This window comes from Dermochelys coriacea, chromosome 3 (assembly GCF_009764565.3).
Source record: "Dermochelys coriacea isolate rDerCor1 chromosome 3, rDerCor1.pri.v4, whole genome shotgun sequence".
In the NCBI taxonomy this organism is placed as follows: domain Eukaryota; kingdom Metazoa; phylum Chordata; order Testudines; family Dermochelyidae; genus Dermochelys; species Dermochelys coriacea.
The window spans coordinates 83,658,385-83,677,254 of NC_050070.1; the positions used below are offsets into that span (position 1 = coordinate 83,658,385).

General features: G+C 47.0%; 1 protein-coding gene across 1 annotated transcript in view; it reads left to right on the forward strand.

The window, feature by feature from the left end:
• Positions 1–18,663: 18,663 nt before the first annotated feature.
• AFG1L (AFG1 like ATPase) overlaps positions 18,664–18,870 on the forward strand; it is a 150,284-nt gene continuing 150,077 nt past the window's right edge. The window contains exon 1 of the mRNA XM_038397569.2: positions 18,664–18,859. Coding sequence (XP_038253497.1) covers positions 18,775–18,859 — 85 coding nt within the window. The 5' untranslated portion in view covers positions 18,664–18,774. The remainder of the gene's footprint in view (positions 18,860–18,870) is intronic.

The following is an 18,870-nucleotide window of genomic DNA, read 5'->3' on the forward strand; positions in this document are numbered from 1 at the left end:
TACCCACACAACCTACAAATATGGGGCAAATGTGAGGGGTCAGGTATGCCGTGCTCTTGAAGCTGTTGTAGCAGATGCGATCGTGACGATCCTTGCGGTCTGTTTTCCTTTCTATCCAGCTCATCCATCATCTGTTGAGCTGCAATACCTTCCTTATATAACCACCGAATTATCTGGTCCTGCGTCAAGTTATCAAACTCTCCAGTTTTAGGCAAGTCAGTAATCCGCACGTCTCGGGGAGGGGCTGGTGGCACAACCGCGGGCGGCAATCCTGACCCCCCTTGTAACGGGTTCTCTGGATTGCCCGATGACAATTCCCCCGACACAGGCTGATCCACAGGCTGATCGGTTCGCCCCGATCTGAGTCGTCATCCTTCAAGGGCAACGGTACCTCACTGGGGTCCAACGGCACCAAAGGAATCATAGGCATTGTTTTACCAAAAAAGTCTTTCGCTCCTACCGTGAAGGCCCTTTTCGCTGATGATTCTAATGCCTCGCGTAATGCAATATGCGCCCCTGCCTGAGCCGCTGCGGTGGTAACGGCTCGATGAACAGTCCGCCAGATAGGGCTCAAGGCAGCAGCTTCTTTATTTCCGACCCCCACAAAGTCCCACAGGTCTTCCCCCACTGTTTTTCACACCGAGGAGTCAAACACATTCTTTGCATTAACCAGGACACCCCGTCGCTTTCCCCACCAAAGCAATTTTTGAAGAGCTTCTGGGGAAAATTTTTCTCCCTGGTTATTAAGCAGATTGCTTAAGACCTTAAACACGGCCTGCTCATCTGCTGATGCTGCCGCTCCCATTATGAGAGATATTCCCCGCCGCTCACCTTTCAGTGGGAGCTCCCTCCGCCTCAGTTGGGCATCCCGGTTCCTCACCCGAACGGAGGACACCGTCAGCGGCGGTCCCTGCTATTTCTTCCTCTGTCCGTGGTATCAAATTCACAGAATTCTATCACGTCGTGGTCACCATTTGTTGCTGCTAGCAGGCTGGCTTACAGGACAACTGACACAGTTGCTGGTAAAAAGCACTTTATTTCCCTTCCCACAGCCATATATATACAGCACTTGTTTATTCCTTTTCTGTTGTTTATCACCCAATGTTCTCATCATTCTTATCTTTGGGTTCCATTATCTTGTGGTGGTAAAGACTCTCAGGTGCTGCTTATCTCATTAGTCCTTAGTTCAGCCAAAGTTTAGTCCTCAGTCCAGCCAAAATCTTCTGGCCTTGTCCTTCAACTTGCCACCCGCAGCCCCGCCTCTTGTACTGTTATTTTCCATTACTTGGCACACATTTCTAAAACATCTGATACTCAGCATTTCCCACACCTGCTGGACTTCTCCTCGGTCTTAATGAGGGCCGCTATAGGGGTGCAACAAGGTTCCGCCCAAAACTGAGGATCCTTATAAAGGGAGAGATCAAAGTCCACACAGGGGTTACCCGAATCATCTCCCATGAGACTTGCCACCTGGACTGAACGTACGGCCAACTGATGTTTTAACTGTTCAATTTTTTTTTTTTAGGGTGGGCACACTGCCATAGTGGTATATGCTGAGCATGAATAGTCAAATCTTTGACAAGTCCTTGAAGGACCCATACTTGCTTAGCCAGTGCTTCCAGGCAGGTATGTTCTGCTTTTTCCGCCTGGAAGTCCTACAGCTTGTCCTGGGCGTAGGCTTGGGTTGCTGCCTAGTTAGTAATTTGTGCTTTTAGTTGCTCAATTTCCACCAGCTGTTGGGTACACACCTTTTTCCTTTCCCCCAACTCCTCTTTCTGTCCTGACAACATTTGATACTGCATGGCTGCTGCAGTCCAAATTAATTCCACAGCTGCCCCTAGGTTCTTACCCTTCTGCTTTTTAGACTTGGCATACAGGTCTAACAAATTCTGCCAAGTCTGCATTTTTCTTTGAAGCTCCACCACGGAACCCCAGGGATTGTATTCCACCTTGGTGAGACCCTCGCCAGCCAGGAGAGGTCCTCACCCATTTTAGAAAGAGGCAGCAGGGTCCCTTCCCTCTTTGCTGCCTCCCCCGTGGCTTGGGCATCAGGTCCACCAGCCTTCGATGACACCAGCTGTCTGGGCAGCTGGACTGCCATGTCCATGCTCGCTAATGCCTCTACGTCCAGGCTTGAACCCATCGCTTATGCCATTGCCCATGACTGTGGAACTCCTGAGTCTGCAGCTACACCCTTTCGTTTTTTTAATATACTGTTACAATTTGTTAGTACCACTTTTAAGGTTTTTTAATTACTTGAGATTTTATGTAGCCCACGTTGGCACCAAGGCTTACAATGTTCACCTCCCTGGGCCGGAGGGAGAGATGTTAAGCCTCCCTCCATATTACTCGGTCCAATATTACTGAGGGTCCATACATTAAAACCCTTCCCAGGCAGAGTGAGACACCCTATGTCCTCCCCTTCAACTCAGTCAGACTACAACTGAGGGCACATGCACCAAGGATTATATGCGTGGAGTGAGACTCCCTGAGTTCTCCTCCAACTACCCTGGACTTCTACAACTGGGAGTATGCCCACGTATCCCCGCCAACCAGGGTGGAGAGAAGAATGCTAAACCTCTCTCTGGTTCTCAGGCCTACTACAGCTGAGAGTGGGCACACCTTTAATTATAAAATTTTTAACATGTAATACCAACAGTACTGGACAGAGCAAACATGAAATACCAAGGGCAAAACAATTGGTGCGCTTCGCAGGGCTCCCCCACTCTGCAATTCTCCACCAAAACTGTGACAGATTTTTGTTACCAATCTGCCTGAGGTGTCAGTTGATCAGGCTGATGCTGCAGGATTGTTTGGGGAGGAGGTATTGGAATACACCAAGCGTCTACATTTAAAAGCTTTATTAATAAAATAATAAAATAACAGCAGAGAGTACTGGGAATGCTCCCATGTCACTCAGGGGAAGAAAGAAAGCGTTAGTGCCCCAACCCCTAACCCACTTTCATACTTACACATACACTACCCGAGACTGGCCAGGCCTGGGTGTAAAGTCAGAAGAAGAGGGGGGGAAGGGTGGACAGGAGTGGTGTTCTGGGCCCAGGCCATCCAAGGATCCGCTGTTGATCTCCGAGTTGCTCCAGCTTTTAGGAGGGTTTTAAGTCCTAGGCTCGTTGGGGGGGGGGTTTCCATTCAGGGATCTCTGCTCCTGGTGCTCTTTGTGCCAGTCCAAACTGGCTTGCTGTGGCCTCCTCTGTTTCCCAAAACATTCTGGCTCTGGAGATTTTGTTTTCCCTTCTATTGACCTTTGCTATTGCTGTTTTATTTGCTTTTATTGTTTTTGCTGCTATTTTTGCAGCTTTGCTTAATTTAGATTTTTTTTTTTTTTTTTACAGCTGGGCAGCTGCTGATTTTTTGTTGAGCCCATGACCTTGGGCCGGGGCCAGCATTTTATTTTCACATGGAGCTAGCTGAAGTGTTGATTTAACCCGTTCTCTGCTCTTCTTTCTTTCCCCCTGGCCTCTCGTACTCTGCAAAGGAAACTTCCACTATCCACTCACACACCTTTGACCCTCTCCAAAATGCTTTGCAATGATTGCAACAGTGTTAGCCACATACAATGCTGATCTGCCTTCCCGGGGGACTCCCTGAGGGAGGGGGCCATTGGGGTGTGACAACCGCTCTTTGCTGCTGTCAAGGCTCCCTGTGTAGGGTTTCATGAGCCATGGCACTAAAAGGTAAGCAGGGTCTCCAAGGATCACAATGGGCATTTCTACTTTCCCTACGGTGATCTTCTGGTCTGGGAAAAAAGTCCCGGCTTGTAGCTTCCTGAACAGGCCAGTGTTCCAAAAGATGCGTGCGTCATGCACCTTTCTGGGCCAGCCTGTGTTAATGTCAATGAAATGCCCACGGTCATCCACAAGCACCTGGAGAACTATAGAGAAATACCCCTTCCGATTAACGTACTCAGAGGCTAGGTGGGCTGGTGCCAGAATTGGAATATGTGTGCCATCTATCGCCCCTCTGCAGTTAGGGAAACCCATTTGTGCAAAGCCATCCACAATGTCATGCACGTTACCCAAAGTCACAGTTTTTCTGAGCAGGATGAGATTAATGGCCCTGCAAACTTGCATCAACACAATTCCAACATGACGATGACGATGTGATCCCACCAATCAGTGCTTGTTTCCCGAGCCCAGAAGCAGCATTCCACTGTGGTGAGCATGTCCGTGAATGCCACAAGCAATCTTGTGTCTTATGCGTTACTCGAGTCGATATCATCATCGGAGCTCTCACTGTCATTTTGGATCATAAGGAATAACTTGACTGCCAAACGTGACGTGCTGGCGAGACTCATCAGCATACTCCTCAGCAATTCGGGCTCCATTCCCGCAGACCAAAAGGGAAGACAGAGTGCGCAGTACAAAAAACATTGAAAGATGGCGCCAAATGTGGACGGAAGCACAGGGATTGCTGGGATGCGAATCGATGCATCACGGGGCATTGGGACAGGACCCAGAATGCCCCACACCTCCCGCCCCCTTCCCACAAGCCACAGCATCAGAATGGGAAGAGGTGCTCTGTGGGATAGCTGCCCATAATGCACCGCTCCCAGTGCCGCTGCAAGTGCTGCAAATGTGGCCATGCCAGTGCTTTTGCAGCTGTCAGTGTGGACAGACTGCAGCACTTTCCCTACTCACTCTCTGAAGGCGGGTTTAACTCAAAGCGCTCTACATCTGCAAGTGTAGCCATGCCCTAACACTCTTTCCTCTCAGTTCCCTCTGACTCGTCTCAGAGGTCCTTCTGTTCTGTCGGTTGGATGGGGATGGCACCAGAAATGATGGCAGATGCTGTCTCCATGGAGTTGAAGCAGCTGTTTGTCTTGAAGGAGCTGCCGCTGTAGTGGTGATTAGATGCTTCCGTAACTACTATGTTCTAAAGCTGCTGCCCTCTAGGAGATTCTACTGCTGCTGTTTCTGCAGGTAGCTGCTTCCTAGAATCTTCTTAAGATGCTGCTGCAGTTGTCTCAGCTGCTGCTGTTCGTGCTGCGTCTTGAGGCTTTTGATCTTCACAAACCCCCCAAACTCCCACAACTAAGCCTGCCGGCTGTCAACCTTACATACTGGTTGCTCTCTCAAGGTCATCTTATCTCAGCCAATCAGCTTCCAGATATTAGCATAATTCTAGATCCTTCCTATTACATCCATCCTATTTTTAGATAGTAAAGCTCCTCCCCCTGATGCCATGTTGGGTAGAGCTCCTCTCTCTAACCTACTTTTAAATAGCAAAGCTCCTCCCTGTGAGTTGCTGGAACTTTTGATATCCTAATTCTGTGTCTTTCGTATAGGATTATTGCGTCCACCATTTTGGATTTCTAATTTTAAACTATCACTAATTACTATTTATCTAAAGCCTTAATCTTAAAATTAACTGCTGTTTTATGCAAGTCAAAGTGTCCTGACACTGTCACCACCTTCATTATATTACTGGGAAGAAGTGAGTTGTACGGTGTTTTTAAACTCCCTCCAAGGTTTTTCTGCAAGCTTCTATTAAGGTGCTGCAAGGTATCTCAGAACATTCAAAGCAAAATCTCTTGTTACAGTACCCATTACGTGGTCTTAATCAAGAGAATCCCCATGAATAGCAAAATACTCTTAAATGAATGGAAAAATACTGGGGTGCATGCACCAGTATAATTGTAGCATCTTAGGGTCACAGTACAATATATTGACGTTTCATAACACAAAAGTGTTCTAGATTATGGTTCACAACACAATAGTAGAGTACATGCCTTTAAGTTGACAATTTCAGAACAAATCCAAATGTGCCTTTTTTACATGCTGTCTTGGATAACAAGGTTAAACAGAGGATCTATTAAGAAAAGCAGAGACAATTTAAATAAATCACATGTTTTTGCTGAAGATTATGCTATGATTTGCTCCAATTATTCTTGACATTTCACCCATTCATATTGTGATCTGAGTTAATAATGGAAGGAAAAAAGGCTTGTCTCCTTGTTTATTCTTTATTCTCAAGGAGAGAAGCAGTTTTTAAAGATAAGTTATTTGTTATTTAAATTACTTTTACTGAAGTTGTTTATTTCCTTGTTTGAGTTTCTAAAAATATTGCTACAATTGTAATGTTTCTTTGAGATGTCTATTCAAGTCACTGTGATTTGTACTGAAATTCACTGCTAAATGGGCACAGGTGTTGATGTATGTACCATACAAGAAAGAATGTACCATACAAAACCAATCACTGCTCAGTAAAGGCAGGGTGGAAAGGAAATACACTAAAATCAACTCTTTAAAGATGTAATTAAAAATGGCATTTTAGATCACTACTAAACTAGGTATATATAGCACAGAAAATGTGTTTTGAGCAACCACACAATTTTTAAATAGTACGTTCAAAAGTACATTTTAATCATTATTAGTATTTTCAATATCATAATAATTATTTAAAGATTAGTAATTGCATTAAGAACGTATTTTGCTTTCTAGCAAAAATGCAAACTAAGGCATTAAAGTACAGCTTGTAAACAGTCTTATAAGAAGAAATTATTGAGCACTGCTCAATGAAAATGACTTCTCTTTTCCATGAAATGCAGAAATTTTTCCTCAGAAGTAATTTATGGGAAATTGATGTCACAAAGCTATATATCAGTGAAAACAGTCTGATGTCTCTGTGGTAATCAAAAATATTTCTACATGTTTCTCGGATGAGAAGATTGTGAAATTATCTCAGCTTTTCCCCCTACACTAAGTACTCAGAGGGCAACACTCTTGAAGCTCAAATCTGCTTGTTGGGTGTGTTTCTGCTATGCTGGAAGGACAATCAGCAGAGCCTGCAGAGGGCACTACAGACACTCTCCACATTGCAACACAGAGAAAAGAGGGGAAGTCAGTTTTGCAATGAACCCACTGACCACTTTTTCTAAGCATATGCGCAACATGCCTAAGGTGGCACGGGACCAGGATTCATCACCAAATTAGAGCCACAGGTTGGATCATTAGCTTCCGCAGCTTGGGCCAGGTACTGATGGCGAGTGTGATGTGAACGATCATCAATGCCCTCCAACAAAGGAGGACAAGCAAGGGGCTAGCAGCTAGCTATACAAATAACCCAGAAGCACACATTATGGTTGCTGATTCCTTCATTCATTCCCACTGTCCTTTTATATCACATCATTTTATCTAGTTCTCTTGACTGTTGAAATCCAAATAGTTGGCTATTCTCAGTTGAGAGTCCCACTCCTGTTCTGCTTTCTTTGTGATAAACTCCATCTCCCAGGAAGCATGGGGATGGAATCAGATAAATCACACCAAGAATGGTGTTCCTAAGGCCAAACAAGGCTCTTGCTCTAGAGTTCAGAGCTCTTAGAAAATTTAACATAGACTGAGAAGGACAGACCAGAGAAATATAATAAGCAGATTCTTGGAAGGGTGTAGAGCTTGACAATGAGCTCAAGGATGGCTCAGTGGTTAAGGCATTCACTGGGAAGACCTAGGTTCAATTCCCTGCTCTGCCACAAACTTTCTGTCTGACCTTGAGCAAATCACTTATTGTCTCTGTACCCCAGTTCCCTGTCTATAAAATGGGGATAATAGCATTTCCCCTACCTCACAGGGTGTTGTGAGAATAAATACATTAAAGATTGTGATGCACTCAGATACTATGGTAAGGAGGCCATCTAAGATGGAAAGACAACACTTCTCTTTCCCCTTGCAGGTCTTCACTCTGGAGCCGCCTTACTGGCTCTCAAATTCACTGCAGCAGATTCAGAAGTTACATGTATGTTAGTGTAAGTTAGACTTCTTCATAGACCCTTAGACCTAAATTTCTATAGATGCAGTAAGACTATTTTACACCTCAGCAAATTGGTGTAAGTAAATATAAGGAAGTCTAAGCTGCTATTAATATTGTCTGTATTTGAGTGACAAAGATGTAAGTTACCTCAACTTAGACTTTCTCTAGATTTACTTAGACTCGCCTCTGAACTTGACCCACCTTCTCTTTGCCTTTATAACATATTTAGGGGAATTTCTTTCACTGTGAAGCTTTTCTGACTGGATGATATTACATTGCTCTTGCATTGATAGAGGGCATGGAAGAAGTGCATCTTCTCAGTGGCACCTAAGTTGATTGAACCACCTCAGGAAGTTTTATCCATTGGGGGCTACTGTTGCAAATGCCTTTCCTTCATTTGCAAAGGCTCCTTATGTAGATCCATCGACTACAGCTCAGATTTACCTCTTTACCTCACTCACCACTCCCTTGGGTTCTTTCAATCAGTTACTAGACTTGAGTTGGTTCAAAAACATGAACCCCCTTTGTGGGGTCTAATTTATTAATTTTTTCTACAATGTGTGGCTTACTTTGTTAGTTGTCCCAGTACTCCTCCCGGAGCTGGGTTATAATTTAGCCAGCTTCTTCCTCAGATAGCCCTTTTCCTCAATTAATCCTCAGGCTTCTCCTGCTGGCATCTGTCCTACTATGAAGCAGGAGGCAGCATTTATGCTGTTCCCTTCTCCCTGCTCAGTTGATTGGGGGAGAGAGGAATCAGTCTCCTGGCCGCAGGCCTTTAAAGATACAGTGTCAAGATTTTCTCCCAAGCACCACTTATTCCCAGGACCACTTTATCAATAACCCCAAGGTCCTTAAATATATAGGACATTTCAAACCTTAAAGAGCCAAGCCACACAATGGGCTGAGCTGACCATTAGGCACCACTACCCTTAAGAGGGCAGACCAACCTGCCACAGTTATATTAAAGGTAGGCATGTGCTCTGATATTTGGACCATGGCCTTCATGCTAGTATAAATGGTAGTAAGGAAAAGCAGCAGGTGAGGTGCCATGTTGCTCACATTTTTATGATCGTTATGTCTCACTGGTCTACACTACACAGTTAAGTCGATGCAAGGCAGCTTACATTGACATAGCTATGTATGCATCTACATTTAAATTTCTCTCCTGGCAATGTAGATGCCCCATTACATTGACTTAACACCGCCTCCCCAAGCAGTACAGAGCCAAGGTTAATGTAGTTAGGTTGACACACTGCGTTACTTTCATTGAATGCTAGTGGCCTCTGGGAGCTGTTCCACAATACCCCACCCTGACTGCTCTGGTCATTGTGAATTCCGCTGCCAAGGTACCCGCTGGCAGGGAACCACCCCCCCCATAAAGCCCCGTGAATTTTTGAAACTCCATTTTCTGGTTGTGGTTGCCCATCTTGGAGTGCTCATTTAACAACTGCTCAGCTGACTATGCTGGCTATACGCTGCAGACACACTCCTGCCTGGAATACACAGGAGGTGCTGGATCTCCTGCATCTGTGGGAGGCTGTGCAGTCACAGCTCAGCTCCAGCCACATAAATGTTGACATCTACAAGCAGGTTGCTTGGGGCATGGAGAAGAAGAGCTACAAGAGGGACCAGGCAGCAGTGCTGCATGAAAGCCAAAGGAGCTGCGGCAGGTGTACCAGAAGGCAAGGGAGGGTAACAATCATAGAGTATCAGGGTTGGAAGGGACCTCAAGAGGTCATCCAGTCCAACCCCCTGCTCAAAGCAGGACCAATCCCCAATTTTTGCCCCACATCCCTAAATGGCCCCCTCAAGGATTGAACTCACAACCCTCAGTTTAGCAGGCCAATGCTCAAACCACTGATCTATCTCTCCCCCCCTCTGGTGTGGAACTGCAGACCTGCCACTTTTACAAAGAGCTGCATGCCATCCTCAGACAAGACCCTGCCACCACCCCCAAGAACCGTGAGGATACTTTGAAGGAGCCTGAGCCAGCGGACCCCCGTCTGTGAAAAACGAGGAGGAGGAAGAAGAGGAGGCGTATGAGGAACAGGCAATCAGGAGTGCAGCTGCACGGGTGAGCCTGATGCAGGGGAAGGAACCTCTGGTAAGTATGCCGTTGCTTTAAAATTACAGGGAGGGAACCCCCAAAACAGCAGGACACATCTCTTGATTTACTCTTTTTTTACTTATGCTAGAAGAGGTAGTTAAACAAACAACAGAGGTAGAGTTGCTCTCTGCTTCTCACCCCACCTCTAAAGTTAGGCAGAGGGGGCCCAGTGGAACAATTGGTTTATGTGCACTGGAATGTCCTGTGCATCCTCCACAGAGATCTCAGTGAAACTTTCCTGTAGGTAGTCTGCAATCCTCTGCTGTAGGTTTCTGGGGAGAGCTGCCTTATTTCTTCCACCATGGTAGGACACTTTTCCACACTACTCAGCAATTACTTCAGCAGGAACCATTGCAGCACACAGGCTAGCAGCATATGATCCCAGACAGCAGACAGATGCCTGCCGAAGCTGTTCCCTTTCAGCATCCATTACCCTCAGGAGTGAGATATCGGCTAAAATCACCACCATCTGTGGAAAACAATTGCAGTATTTTTGCTTGCCCTATAGCCACATACTCATGCCCGTGAATTATCCCCCCTCATTTTCCCAATTCACCTCCCACCCCAGGGCCATACTCACCATGACTGGTTGTGACAGGGCATCTGCCCCGCACTGGTCCTGAGATGGTTAAAACCAGCCTAGGGAGGCTGAGCGGTAGGCAGCCAAAGAAATGGCTGCAGGGGAAACAGTCAATTAGGGCAGAGGCTTCAGACAATTAGGGCTGCAGCTGGACCAGCCAATCATATAAAAGGAAGCTGCAAATCAGAGTGAATGAGTCTGCTGCAGCAAGCCCTAGGGAGAAGACTGCCTTCCTAGAGGGCTACAGAGAGACCAATACCTGGGGAAGGACAGGTGCTAGGAAGGAAGGAGCAGCCTGGCTGTGGACTGCCAAGCCGCTGCGAGGAGTGACTAGACTCTTGTTAGAGGAGTCCCCCGGAAGGGGAACCAGATGTTGACACAGCTGGAGGGCTGTGCCACGAAGCCAGGGCTGTCCTTAGGATTTATGGGGTCCTTATGCAGTATTATTAAACTTGTGCCCCTATACCCGACGGCAGCCCGAGCTCACAGACTGGTGGTGGGGAGGGACAAGGCAGCAAAGGATAACAAGATGCCCGGCCTGCCTCACGGTGGCGGAGAGTCACAGTTCCCCGCAGAGACCCCCATACCCTCTCCTTCATGCAGAAGGTACCTAATTACAAGCACTAAACTTGAGTATAAAAAATGTCAATCACAGGTTTTTTGATATGCCCTGAAGTTTGTCAGACATTTATTTGCAAAAACTTAGTAGTAAGGGTGAGTCAGCTGTCTTGCTGAATATAGCATTAAATATTATGGAATACATGAGGCAGCTCTTCTCTGTTTTACGTTTTATTAATCAGTATTTCTAAGATGATTTTATATTTGAAATGTACTCTTAAGCCTTCATAAAGTAATCATTCCAGATTACTACATATTTAACTCACTGAAACAAAGACATTATTTTAATTAATCAGTCACAGAGGTTTAGAATGTTCATAACAATGTTCATTGCTTTTAGGAAAGGGAACACTAATTTACTTTGTGTGATCTCCATAACAATAGACACTAAGACCCAGTGGTGCCCCAAATTTTCAGGTGCCCTAAGCAGCTGTGTAAGGACAGCCCTGCACAAAGCAGACAGTGAGAGAAAGGAGCCATAATGGGTCTGCAGGTGGAGGTGAGGACTGGAGAGCCATCACCACCCGAGAGCACACCTGCTGGGGCTGAGCTAATTCCCAAACTTCCCACCAGGAGGTGCCAGTGTGGTGAGTGACCCCATAACACTGGTGCTGTGACTGTCACTATGCTGTATAAATCCCAAGGAGAAATGAGGATGTAGTGCTTACAACTTGTGTGAATCAAGGGGAGTGAGTTCAATATCATAGGTTTTGATTTATCTCGTGAATACAGTGACAATACTATTTCTGTGTATTGTATCTTCAGCTGCTGCAAATGTGGCTTTGAGGGTCTCTCCATCCACACCAACAGAATGGCTGAGCCAAATATGGAGAAGAAGGAAGAGGACTCGGGACAACATGTTTCAAGAAATTCTGCAAGCCTCTGCTGCTTCAGATAATGAGCACAGGGCTTGGAGGATCACTCTTGCAGACAGCATGGACAGGGACAGAGCACAGAGGAGACAGGCACAAGAAAAGAAGAGGAATGTGCAGCAGGAGATTTTTGCACTTCTCAGGCAGCAATCAGACATGCTGCCGACTCTGGTGGACCTGAAGTTTCAAAAATCCCATGCTCGCCTCCCTCTGCAGCCCATAGAGAGCTTCATATCGGGACCTCCCTACACCTCCTCTCAACATTCCTCAGGCATCAGGGGCTGCTGTACAACCTATACTGTGGTTAGATGTTCAGCTGTGTGTGTTCTCTGTGTGCTGCTCCAGCTCTGTGCAGACAGCCAGCACAGCAGACCTCAAGCGAACTGCCCAATGACCACAAGATCCATTAAGGCATGAAGGCACCTAGCCAGGTTTATTGTTGACAAAGCACGGTAATAGCACCTGGCACACTCTATGAGGATACTAAGACATGTATGCCCATGACAATGGATGTAGCTCAGTGAATGGCGGACTTTCCATTCCCCTCTTGGCTGGACCAAGACACTCTCTCAGAGATACTTCTTCATACCCTGATACAAACAAGTTACATACTGCCCCCTGACATAGTTAGTTACTGCCCCCTGACGTGGCTCGTTATTTCCCATCTCCTTGTACATGTGGGTTTGATCAAAACATCTTTATTCATCACATTGTCATCCTGACTTTATCTTTTAGGAGGGGTCTGTGTGTTCCTATTATCCTGGGGGAATGTTTTTGTCCCATCCTTGATATTGGGATGTTCTGGTACCAATCTTCTGGAATGCATTTGCATGAGTACTCTGTGCCTAGCACGTCATAGGAATGTGTGTTTCTGCAATATCAGCCCTGTTCTTGACAGATTCTGTGAACTTGCAAGGAGGCAGAGCCTGACGTTTGTCCACAGCCTGAGTTTTGCTAACTTTGCTTTATATCAGCAAAGCTTGCCCACTACTTTAGTTTAGACCTCTAATACAAGAGCTTATATCTCAGGCTCTCTCCCTACTACACATACCACTCTACCCCAGGTGATATTAAAGATATGCACAGCTGCCAATACACTGACCTGAAATGGAAATGACCATTCTTTCCCTTAATAAATTAAAGGAAAAGAACTTATGAAGTTTTATTAAGTTATAAATATTTTTCTATTTGCATTGTAATGGAATAAAAGTCTGTTTATGGAAACATAGTTCATCTTTATTTGTTCACAACACGTGCTGGCTGGCGTTGACATCATTTATAGACAGTATTAAAAGGTGCATTGGCAATGTTATATTATTATACACACAACATTCACCAAAGGTTCATACAAGGCTGCAAAAGACCAAGGACAGGTAGAGCAAACTACAGCAGCACACTACTCTGGTTCACTATTAAAATGGTCTTTCAAAACCTCCCTGAGCCATATAATTCTGCTCTGAGTCCTTCTGATAGTCCTGGTGTCCAGCTGCTCAAAATCACCAGACAGCCACTCCACCTGTTCCCTCCACCTCAGCAGAAACTTTTCCCCCTTTTCTTCACATATATTATGCGGGACACAGCAACCAGCTATATCCCTTGGAATATTTTTTTCACTGAGGTTCAAGTTTGTGAGTAGACAGCGCCAGCGACCCTTCAACTAACAAAAGACACATTCAACCGCTATTCTGCACCTGCTGAGCCTGTAGTTGAAGCAGTCCTTGGTGCTGTTGAGGTGACTTCTGTATGGCTTCATAAGCCATGGGAGCAAGGGTAAGCTGGGTCTCCCAGGATCACATTGGCATTTCAACATTGCCAATGGTAATCCACCAGTCGGGAAAGAAAGTCCCTGTTTTCAGCTTTCTGAACAGTCCTGCATCATGCACCGTCCCTGACCAGCCCACAATGATGTCAGTAGAGCATTCCCGGTAATCCCACAAAGCTTGCATTACCATAGAAAAGTAGCCCTTTCTGTTGATGTACTCTGTGGCAAGGTGGTCTGGTGTCAAAATGGGGATGTGCATGCCATCTATTGCTCCACTGCAGTTTGGGAACTCTATTGATGCAAAGCCATCCACTATGTCCTGCATATTGCCCAGAATCACAGTCCTTCATAGCAGAAGGTGATTAATGACCCTGCACATTTGCATCACAACAACCCCCACAGAGGATTTCCCAACTTCAAATTGCGTTGCAAGTTTACACAGAGCAATTTCCACTTGCTTCTCCACTGTCAGTGTGGATCTCATTTTGGTATGGCTGTGCAGGCAGGCTGGGATGAGCTCTGCACAAAGATCCGGGAATATGGTCTTGCGCATCCAAAAGTTCTGCATCCAGTGCTCATCATCCTAAAGCTGCATCACAATGTGATCCCATCAATTAGTGCGTGTTTCTTAGGCCCAGAACTGGTGCTCCATCATCTGAAGCTGCTCCATGAAAACTGCCAACAACCTTGGATAGTTTCTATGTCCCACAGCAATCAAGCCTTCAAAGAATCATCATGTTCTCTGCGCCTCCTCTTGTCGCTCTGCAAATACTGCAGGATCAGGTAGCCCATGCTCACAATGCTAATCACAGTAGTGCAGAGCTGTGCAGGATCCATACTTCTGTCACAGATGGCAGACAGCAAGGAGGGATACACAGGTTTGTGCGAGTGATTTTGAAAAGAGGAGTGAAACATGGGATGGAGAACATTGCATTATATAAAATTGAATTTGTGCTCCCAGTCACCACTGTGCAACTCGTTTCAGTCCCATGAGGCATTGCAAAACCTTCTCAAAACACCCAGCGCTACATGGTGGCACATTGCACAGTTGGATAGCTACCCACAGTACACTGCTCTCTGCATTGATACAAGCACTCCTAGTGAGGACATGCACTGCTGACACAAGGAGCATAGTGTGGAGATGCACAAGCGATGTAATATCTGCGGCGGTTTAACACAAAGATAACTTAAGTCTACGTAATTCTATAGTGCAGATGTGGTCTCAGTGTAATGACTACAGGCAACAGACTATGGGAGGAACTGACATATGTGATGATAAGCTTTGAAACTTGTTTATGTTTGTGTTGGCTGCTGTGGAGACCATTAAAAGATGAGATGGCAGTAGAAACTAGTGGTTGAAAATCTGCTCTTTCTGGGAGGAGTAGCAGTTACGGGGATGGGATGTGGAGCAGAGAAATACTAACAATGCAGTAATTGCAAGTGCTATTTTACTAGTGAAGCACAAGAATTATCAGGGCTGGCAGCTGCACTGCATGGTGGGACACCCACTGTTGTTCCTTTGGACAAAAATAGTAGGATGTATACCAAGCTACTATAGCAGAGTGGGCAAACTATGGCCTGTGGGCCACATCCAGCCCACGGCACCATCCTGCCCGGCCCTTGAGCTCCCGCCCGGGGAGACAAGCCCCTGGTCCCTCCCCTGCTGTCCTGTTATACCAATAAAATAAAAACCAGCAGAATCTTATTAAAGGGGAAAAGGCAAAATACCACATTTATTGTAAATACAGAAAGAATCATAGTAAGCAGTTAGTTATAGCTATAACATTCCATTCAATCTCATATTTATTCACACATTCATTCATTCACACAGGTTCTGCAAGGATGTTATCATAGTTACCAGCCTTAGAGTTGCTCATGCCAAGCCACTGGCCAGGTGGCCTGGACATGAGGAGGGAGCAGGGCCTTGTCAAATGCTCATCTGATGCTCCTGGAAGTTGGTTTGCAGAATCAGACCCCAAAGTTCTCACTTTCTAGAATCCATTTTTATAGGAATTTCTTCCTTGCCAGTCTATGGGAATTGCTTCATCATGCTGTTGCTGAATCAATCAGCAGATGGCACATTCCTGACGGCTCCGTGCTGCCAGATGTTATCTTGTTTTTTGGTTCTCCCATTCTTGAGGCTGTTGGGTAGATTCCAGTCTGCCCTCCAGGGGTCCTCTGGTTATTTCCACTTGACGCTTTCTTCAGCCGATGGACACTGGATTCTTAGGCTGGCACCTCCCTGATCATTCAGTTATTATCCACACCAAGCATCCATCCACATCCATCCTTTATCTCTATTTTAATCACAATTGTTAACAAAGCGAGATGAATACAATAAAAAGGCAGGGAGTCTCTGGGTGCTGTTTCTGTTGTTACAGAGTATTGCTTTGAGTCTCTCTCTGTGTGAGGAGTAGTTGTTACAAAGAATTGCTTTGAGAACAGACTCTGTCTTAGAATGTACTAACACAATTAGCAGCTTGAAAGTTTCACACATAGAGGAAGAGAAACAGTACCAAAAACCAAAAGACCTCTTAATTAGTAATACCCTGGAATTTTAAACTATGGGGAATCAAACTCATTTGTGATTTTAATCCAGAACTTCTTTAATGTGATCCAACAGTCCCTCCTCTCCCGCAGCCTCAGCTTGCCACACTGTCAGCGCTCTCGCCTGCTGCTCCTGATGGGCAATGCGGCGGTGTGGCTGGCTCTGGCCAGGCGGTGGGGCTGCGAGCTCCTGCCAGGCAGCGTGGCGGCGTAGCTGGCTCCATCATGGTAAGGAGGCGGGGAGGTTGGACAGGGAACAGAGGGTGATTGGATGGGGTGAAGGTTCTAGGGGGGAGCGGTCAGAGTATGGGGAGCAGGGGGGTTAGATAGGGGGTGGGGTCCTGGGTGGGCAGTTGCGGGCAGTTAGGATCAGGGGTATGGATAGGGGTCAGGGCAGTCAGGGGACGAGAAACAGGGGTGTTGGATAGGCATGGGAGTCCTGGGGGGGCCTGTCAGGGGGCAGGGGTGTGGATAGGGGTCGGGACAGTCAGGGGACAGGGAGCAAGGGGGGTTGGATAGGGGGTGGGGTCTCGGGGCGGACGGTAAGGCGACAAGGAGCAGGGGGAGTTGGATGGGTCAGGAGTTCAGAGGGGGGTAGTCAGGGGGCGGGAAGTGGGAGGGAGCAGATAGGGGATGGGGGTTAGGCTGTTCGGGGAGGCACAGCCTTCCCTACACGGCCCTCCATACAGTTTCGCAACCCGGATGTGGCCCTTGGGTCAAAAAGTTTGCCCACCCCTGTACTATAGGCTGCAGACGATAGCCCACATTAGCTGACTGGGTAATTGGCCATACCAAGCAAGGGAAGTAGCCCAACCCCTACCCTCATGCTCTCTTGAGTATGAGATAGGTTTTCTGACCTGACTACACCAGGAGAAGAGACTCATTATGCTCCGTCTCCCACTACACACATCTATGTAGCACAAGGCAAGATCAGTCCCTGTGTCTTGCCTTAAAACCAGCAAAATGTGCTCCCCACTGAAAATGTTGGGATGTTACTGTTCAACATCAAAGTGTATTGGCATGCAAATGGAGGAGACGGCACAGCATCTCTGTGCCCCAGGTCTTGCTCTAGCCAGAAGTATTAGCCTTTCACTTTCAGTTACAAAATCCACATAATTGGAAAAAAAACAACCCACAAGCTGATCAACACCAAGAAATGTAAATTAACTGCAAAGATCCTTCATAAATTCACTATGCTGAAGCAAAGCTACAACAGTCTGCGTTACAGAAAGAAGCTCACATTCAATTTGGGGCACACTTGGGGGTAAGCAGTTGCTACTTCCATGGAATTCTCTGAATCAAATCCAGTAGTGTTGTAAACCATGGTGTAAATTATATGCAGCATGTAAGTTTTAAAAAAAATTGGAGTAAGTGGATACATGTGGTAAAGTAGTGTAAATTGAACCAAACTCAGTAGGTTTGTAGAATGAGTACAGTTTATGCCAAGTGGGATAAGAGGTTTAAGTAGGAACCACAAATAATCAGTGGCTGAGGCCTGCTTTATTTTACACACTTCTTTTACTTGGTTTTGTACATTTCCTTTTTGACCTCTCTGCACATACAATACGCTTGTTTCACCCTTCTACTTAATGACAAATCAGCACATGCTTCACATTACCACTTACTCCTCTGCCTTTACCAGTTGCCCTAGCATATGGCAGGAGTGGGGACAGGAGGCATGGCTGAGGCAGATCTGCACCCTACCCTAAGCATCCCTCGCTGCCACAAGTCCCGCTGGAGCTCCAGCAGCATGAAGTGCAAGTGAGAGGTCTCAGGGCTACCCTAGTCTACATCTTCATCCCCTGAGCAAGGGAAACACAAGCAACGTCCCATTCTGTCACTAGAGCCAGCCAGCGCAGGGATCGGTGTCACCCAGACCCTGGAGAGGTTAAGTGACTTGCCTGATGTTATTCAGAAAGGATGTGGCAGAACGGAAACTGAACCCAGCTGGACCACATCCACATCCTTAACCTTCGCTACAAGACCAGCCTTCTTCCCTGTTGAGGAGTCAGAGGGGCATGAAAAATCCCCCTCTGAGACAGAGGAACTTGGTAAAATCGCACACTCCACTTCTCGGGCCTGGGCAACACGCAGACATCCTCAGTTAACGTGAGCCGAACCAGTCCCAGCCTCCTAGGGGTAACTGAGCAAATGCACGAGCAGGGGGCTGCCCATGAGCCCCCAGGGCCGCGCCTCACCTCGGGCCCAGCCACGAAGGAGCTGCCCGCCCAGCTCCTCCTGCAGCCCAGAATAAACTACATTTCCCAGCACGCATCGCTCCCGGTCGCTTTGGCGGGCGGAGGTGGCGCGTTGCATGCTGGGGCTTGTAGGCCCTGCGGGACGCGGCTCGGCCCCGACCGGAGGGAGAGAGGGCGGGGCAGAGCTCGGGCCGTGCCTCGCGCTGGGGGCGTGTCACGCACAGCGGCAGCGGCCCGGGCGGGGAGGGCTCTGGCCGCTTCTCCCCCAGGCTCTGAGTGAAGTTATTTTGAAGGGCGGGGGGAGGACCGACTCTGCCGGGAAGATGGCGGCGCCCGTGTCGCCCTTGGTTACCGCAGCCAGACACGCCGCCCGCCTGCTGCCGGCTCGCGCCGCGGCCCCGCGGAGAGGTCAGTGCCGG